Genomic DNA, 6,522 nt, shown 5'->3' with positions numbered 1-6,522 from the left:
CCCCCACCCCACCCCCCACCCCACCCTACCCTGGCCTACCCCTCTTGAAGAATATTGGCTTTAACTTATATGTAATGGTTTAAGTAAAGACTATGCTGTTATGGCCCATATGGATTTTTAAGTATGTGCATATCTTGTTCATGATGTTATGTCTCTAAGAACCATGTTGTTGTTGATCAAGATTTTCATTATCTTGTCATCATTTGGCTGTGTAGAAATATCAGAATCAGAGTCAGAGTCATGGTTTGTGCAACAATATGTAAGACAAGGTCAGAGGAAATTTGAGTTGAAAACCAACAAGTTTTGGGAGTATGATGAGCAGTCCAACAGTTGGTTACAAGTGGATTTACCTTATGATTTAGTTTCTTGTTTCAATGATAACTGTACAAAAGTCAATAGAATTGATCAGACTAATCAAGAACCTGAAAAAGATGAGATCTTTAGTAAAGTTAAGGATGAGGGAAGTTCTTATACATATCTACCTTTGAGAAAAAGAGTTTCTTTGACAAAAATGTCTGAAGCATCTATTTGGATCACTGGTGTAAGTGGATCAATCTATGAAAGATTTTGGAATGGACTGCAGTGGGTTATAGCACCTCATGATTTGTCAATATCAGCAGGATATGCAGTTTCTGTTTTCATGGTCAATCATACAATTCTTGCTCTATCAGAATCAGGATATATCTATCAGGTAATCATTAAACTATCTGAGAGTAACGGGTTCGAGCCGTGGAAGAAGTCACTAATGCTTGCATTAGGTAGGCTGTCTACATATCCTTCCCCGAACCCTGCTAACACGGGATGCTTTGTGCACCTGGTCAACTATCTGATAAATTTTAGTGAATATTGGAGTGTGGATATAAATGGAGCGATATGGATAATGAGGATTCATATATTATATAATTCTCATGTTTATTTACCTTTGGTGTAAAAAGGGTAATCTATGTTGTTTTTTTTCCCACAGTTGCAGCTAAGTGATGATCAGCCAGTTTGGATAAATATTACACCAGCAAGTGATCATCAAACAAGTAAAGAAACAGAACTGATTCAAATTGTATCAGGAGTTGTATCCAGTGATAGGAAGTAAGTATAGTATATTCGTACGCTTGACTATTTCGATATTGAGGATTTTCTTGAGGAAAAACAAAGTTAAATTATGTTACTGCAGATAGTTGTGACTTGTGTGAGCTCCAGGCTAAGCTAATAACACCTTGAATTTGTCCATCAACATCAGGAGAATATACTTCTGTACAAAGAACGGAACTTTATTAGAACTCACCGAGGTTGATCCCATAAGGTGAGAACCACTCATATATATATGATTTGACTATGGTCGTCTTTGTTGAGTGTGTGATCTTCACATCTAAAAGCTTAAATCACTAGAAAGAACACACATCAATGTCTGCTTTCAAATGAAATTAGGTGGACTAATCATGGAAAACCTCCCCGAGCAAATGTTGCAGCAATCGCGGATGCATCTACATTTATATCAGAAGTAGTCTTTACAATTAGGTAAAACAGCAAAAAAAAAAAAAAGATCCTATTTCTTTTGGTTCAATCGTTCGAATATATGTTATTCTTTGCCTAATGGATGTAACGTTTTTGTGACAGTACTGCAGGAGATCTTTATGAATACGATCAGCGCTCAAGGCCATCATGGAAGAAGCATATACAAAAGGAGCCTTCTGATCAAGATACTTCTCTGACACCATCTCTAGGATGCAGTTTAAAAGGAGTGAATGGAGCTATTTCAAAATCTTTGTTTCTCTTGGCTAAGGTACAAAGCTCTTTATAAGTCCATCACCTGTACTTACGAATATAGTTTAGCAAAAAGAACACTGTACTAAGAAAAAGAAGGAAACTTAGTGGACTCTACCCCGTAGGAACTACGAGATTACCATAAGGATGCCTTCAGCATCCTAGGGGTCACGGACCAGCCATAGAACCTTGCTCAATAAGTGGAACGCATTAACCATTCACAACTACTGATGGAGGACTCGTTGATTAGTTCCAGTGAGCAGGTGTTAACCCCCATACATGGTCTTAACAGTAAAAGAAACTTTTCAGCTGATGATAAAATAATGCAAGGACTTCATGTCTCGAAAGACTTCCCTCTTGCTGGAAGGACAAATAGGGAACTGCGCGAAGAGTACTAAAATGAGATCACTGCAACTTTATAGTAAATTGTTTGATGAAATTACATGATCCTCCAATTTTCCCCTGAATTTATCAATGTATGGTGTGATAAGTCAAGAATACTTTCGGAAATAGTCTCTCTAACTCCACGAGGTAGTGGTAAGGTCTCCGTACAGTCTACTCTTCCCAAACCCCACTTAGTAGGACGTGACTGGGTATGTTAATGTTAATCCATTTATTAGATAAACTTGATCTACTAAAGTGGTTTTCTGATCCCTTTCATGCCTACACTCCCATCTTTTAACATCACTATCTATTTTGATGCAACATATATCTAGTTTTGACTTCCCTTTTCTTGTAAACTTTTGAACATATGAAGGGAGGATATTTAATAGAGAGACGGTCGCAACAAAGGAAATGGAAATGGATTAATCATGGAAATCCAAAAGATCATGTCTTGTCTTCCATTACATGCCTTTCTGAAGAAAACTTGGCTGAATCTTCAAACTCATTGTTTCTTACTACTGCAGCTGGTTACATTTTCGAATATCGAATTCCAGATCATTCAGGTATGTTTTTAACATAACTCTTTTAAATGTGCTAATTCATTACTAGCAACAGATACAGTATTCAACCCTTAATCTGCCTCGAAAAATTTAATCTTTGACATGAATACAGGCATTGACCAAGAGGATGATATTACAGAAAGTTGGATCAATCATGTTTATCCCCCTTATGCCAAGGCTGCAAGAGGAATTCCAGGAGTGCAATTACATCCTGGCAGAATTATTTTCCCACTTGATGATGGTAGGCTTGGAGAGCTTCGCCTATCTGGTCTCGGTAGTGAGAATTCCGGACCGAATCATCAAATTAATGCCAGAAGAAGATCATCTCAGAAGTATGTATGGTTTCTAATAGATGCCCCGGAAACAGAAGGATGGAATGCAGAGTATTGCACTGAAGAACATGGACCGTCGAATTGCATTGCAGGCATCAAAGATGAAAACAACGAACTAGACCTCACGACATCGACAGCAAGAAGGAGAAGGACTAACAAAGAACAATACAGTTACATATCAGTTGATATGTCAGCTAGGAAAGCTGCTGAACCCGAGGGAGAAAACAATATCCCGGATAACTGGATCAACAAAAATTTCAATCTGAGGGTGATGCATGAAGGAAAATCATTCTTCCTAATAACGGAGGGTGGTCTGATTTTCGAGTATCTAAATTCTGATAATGTGTGGTTCTGGCTGAGGCATGATCATCCAACAGCTATGAGAGGTGCCCTTGGGAACTATAATGGTAGTTTGTTTTTGGTTGATGAGCAAAGGAGTTTGCTCATCAGAGAAAGAGATAGTGCTGAACTAGCATGGATTAATTGCACTGCTATGAAGAGAGGGAGGCAAGTAATCGGAGGTCCTCCGTGGGACGATCTACCAGGGAAATCTCGAAATGCTAGAAAAGAAGATGCACTTTTCTTTGTAAGCAAAAGTGGGAGATTGCTACAATTTGCAGTAAGTAGCACATACTATGTACAGTTTTCTAGTTTAGAGGTTCAAAAGGTGAGTATACGAAGAATGCTTTCAGCCTAATAAAATGAAGGCTAAAATGAGTGGCACTAAGCTTATATATCCTGAACTTTCTAAGCTTCCAGTCTAAATATTGATAAAATGAAGGCTAAAGTGTCATAACCTGTTTCTTAGGTTGCACTGAGAAAGTTCAAATGGAAAGATTGTCGGTATCCAGCCAGTACGAAGATTGCAAGCATTGCCGACCAGGAACTGCTCCGAGAGAACGTGGTGTTTGTCATTGGAAGGAACGGACGCTTATACCAGTATAACAAAGTCACTGAACTATGGCATGAGCATTACCAATCTCAACATTTGGTTCTATCAAGATCTCCTGGAACTGCAATGAGGTTATCTTCACTGTCACTGCAAGGTTCTCTTTTCATGCTTTCGGCAGATGGTGGACTAGTTGAATATAATTGGAATCCGTCCAACGGATGGAATTGGATAGAACACGGAACACCAGATCCAAGTGTCATTCTTGTTGGTTCACCGGGACCATGCTTCGCAGGTGCTCATCTGTTCTTAATAGGTTCAGATGGAAAAGTGTATCTAAGGTTCTTGGACAATGGAACATGGAAATGGAGAAGCTGTGGCTTCCCATATATGGAAAATGAAAAAGATGTCTCTGATAATCATGATCATAAAGAAACTTGTACTTCCGATGATCTTGCAGATTGTTTAGAGAAAATTGAAGAAAACCTCCAAACCTTAAACAAAAACTGTGATTCCAAGGTTAGTTTTTATTTACTATTCCTCTACTTGCTTCTTGAATATTTGGACTATGTTATTCGGATTCTCCATCCGTTGGCATAATTTTGAGTCCAAACATTCATGATCTGGATGTGAATCAGTTGAATGACTTGTAATCCAATAAGTAAAACATTGGTATGGACACACCTTTTTGAATCCTAAACAGTATTTGGGCTATGTTACATGAACAACCCAACCACAGGTTAGCGAGTTCTGTAGAACCTAGAGCTTCAGGTATGCATAGTCTAAAATCTATATTTCAGAACCCACAACGTCTACATTCTACATCAGACATCGCCTAGATGCAGTTACGTTGGTATAGCACATCTTTATGAATCCTAACATAACAGTACTGAATACTTATTCCATGCAATAAAGTCTGTATTCAGAATCTTACATTGGTTTATGAACAGGTGGCACTTACAAGACCGATTCCTTTTACGGAAGATTCAGTCATATTTGAGCTCAGAGATGGCAGAGTATGTAAACTTGAATTCTACTCAAAACCTCATTTCTAAAAGCTGCTTGAACGTTTAGAGGTTTGAAAAGTCTTTTATCATTTCATAAACTAATTCCCAGAATTGCCATAAAAACTTACTTATAATACTGTTTTCTCTTTTAACAGATAGAATCAAAGCTACTACTAGTAAAACATATTATTGATGCCAACGAACACACTGGAATGCGTATAGTCACTCAACTTTATCCGTTACAACGAACAAGTAACAAAATTATTTTTTCTCAACTAGAGCAACTTTGATTTACACACTATAACAACAAAGTCAGTATATAATAGGTAAAGTTGAGTAACCATACTATTTCACTAGGTAGTTGTTACCTTTTACTAGCACAGGTACCGAGTAACTTAGTCTTTTCATGGTTTAAGTAGATTAGAAGAAATCACCCAAAGTAGGTTGTTTTGTATTTAAAACTCTTGTCTCCCATGACTTTAGTTGGCAGAAATGCGACGGACAGGAGATACAGATTGGACATGGTCACGTACGATTGGCACTCCTACTAGCCTCTGCTTAACGAGTTTCTGGGCAACTTTAGCATAATAACATCAAAAACACCAGGACAGGTGAAAAGATCAAGCAAGCAACAGCTTACAACGATACATGTATAGGTATATATAGAGAGAGAGAAGAAAACTAGACAGAAATCAGAAAATAAACAAACTTGTACAGTTTTCAAACCATGTTTCTTTGTACAGAAACTGTATTAGAGTAAAATGCTTGTAAATCTACAATTTATCATAGTAAGATGCATTTACAAGTGTTAACAAGTTTATGTACTTCATTTTTACTTTATTTTGGTTTCCCACTGGTGTCCCAAGTCCACATTAGAGCCCCAACTAAATCCGCATTGCGCACTGCAGGAACCATTCAAGGGTGGCTTTCCCAACAAGATTTTCTCCATACCCAAAGCTTCGAACCCGAGACCTCTGGGGTGACACATTCCCACCACTGCACTACAACCAACATGGGTTGTATAGTTCACATCACAACTATATTTTAAATGGCTATTATGATTCTGATTTGTATAATTGGTCCTTTTTATAAGTAATTATACAAAATCTTATTTAATTATATCTAAATGATTATGCGGTAATTAAGGAAAATAATTCCTTAAATAATGGTCTTTTGGTTTAATTAGAATACGTTACCAAAATAAGTGTTCTTCTTTGTGAGGAAACACAAAGTATTCATTGTTTTCATTCAATCAAAACTTCTTCAACATTAGAATGGTAACAATTGATTTTTTTTGGCTGAAACAACAAAAAGATAAACATCACAATATATTCATTACGAGTTGTATATTTTTCTATTGTATATGTATTTTAAATATTTCTTGGTTAGTTCGTGTCTAATTTGTATTAAGATCCTTTAGAATGGTATTAAGATATGAAGTAGTTGATTTGTTTGAAAACAATTTGTAGATGTATACAGTTGGCATAATACATATATTGGACCCTAAACTTAATTTTAAATTTTAACTTTGACCTCTAACTTTCATAATGCACAAACAGGCACTTTAACTATCCAACTTTTAAATAAATAAA

General features: G+C 36.8%; 1 protein-coding gene across 4 annotated transcripts; it reads left to right on the top strand.

The window, feature by feature from the left end:
- Positions 1-69: 69 nt before the first annotated feature.
- LOC107005142 lies at positions 70-5,748 on the top strand. Of its 4 annotated transcripts, none has more exons than XM_015203645.2 (10): positions 70-691; positions 965-1,083; positions 1,235-1,297; positions 1,423-1,512; positions 1,612-1,777; positions 2,516-2,705; positions 2,815-3,653; positions 3,843-4,442; positions 4,874-4,999; positions 5,086-5,557. In XM_015203645.2, the coding sequence occupies exons 1-9, from the start codon at positions 149-151 to the stop codon at positions 4,976-4,978; spliced, it is 2,715 nt and encodes a 904-aa protein (XP_015059131.1). In that variant the 5' UTR covers positions 70-148; the 3' UTR covers positions 4,979-4,999; positions 5,086-5,557. The 4 variants fall into 4 exon arrangements, with proteins under 4 accessions (XP_015059131.1, XP_015059132.1, XP_027768857.1 ...); XM_015203646.2 differs by having other exon boundaries at positions 5,414-5,544; XM_015203644.2 differs by having other exon boundaries at positions 71-691; positions 4,874-4,939; positions 5,414-5,748.
- The last annotated feature ends 774 nt before the right edge of the window (positions 5,749-6,522 follow it).

Source organism: Solanum pennellii, chromosome 11, assembly GCF_001406875.1.
Source record: "Solanum pennellii chromosome 11, SPENNV200".
Classification (NCBI taxonomy): domain Eukaryota; kingdom Viridiplantae; phylum Streptophyta; class Magnoliopsida; order Solanales; family Solanaceae; genus Solanum; species Solanum pennellii.
This window is presented reverse-complemented; position numbering and strand designations above follow the sequence as displayed.

What these genes read in the sequence shown, in the direction of transcription:
- LOC107005142 (XM_015203644.2), top strand. Translation starts at nt 149, where the DNA reads ATGTCTCTAAGAACCATGTTGTTGTTGATCAAGATTTTCATTATCTTG. An exon ending in AATCAGGATATATCTATCAG is followed by an intron (nt 692 to 964) that starts GTAATCATTAAA and finishes TTTTTCCCACAG; the next exon opens with TTGCAGCTAAGTGATGATCA. An exon ending in GTTGTATCCAGTGATAGGAA is followed by an intron (nt 1,084 to 1,234) that starts GTAAGTATAGTA and finishes CATCAACATCAG; the next exon opens with GAGAATATACTTCTGTACAA.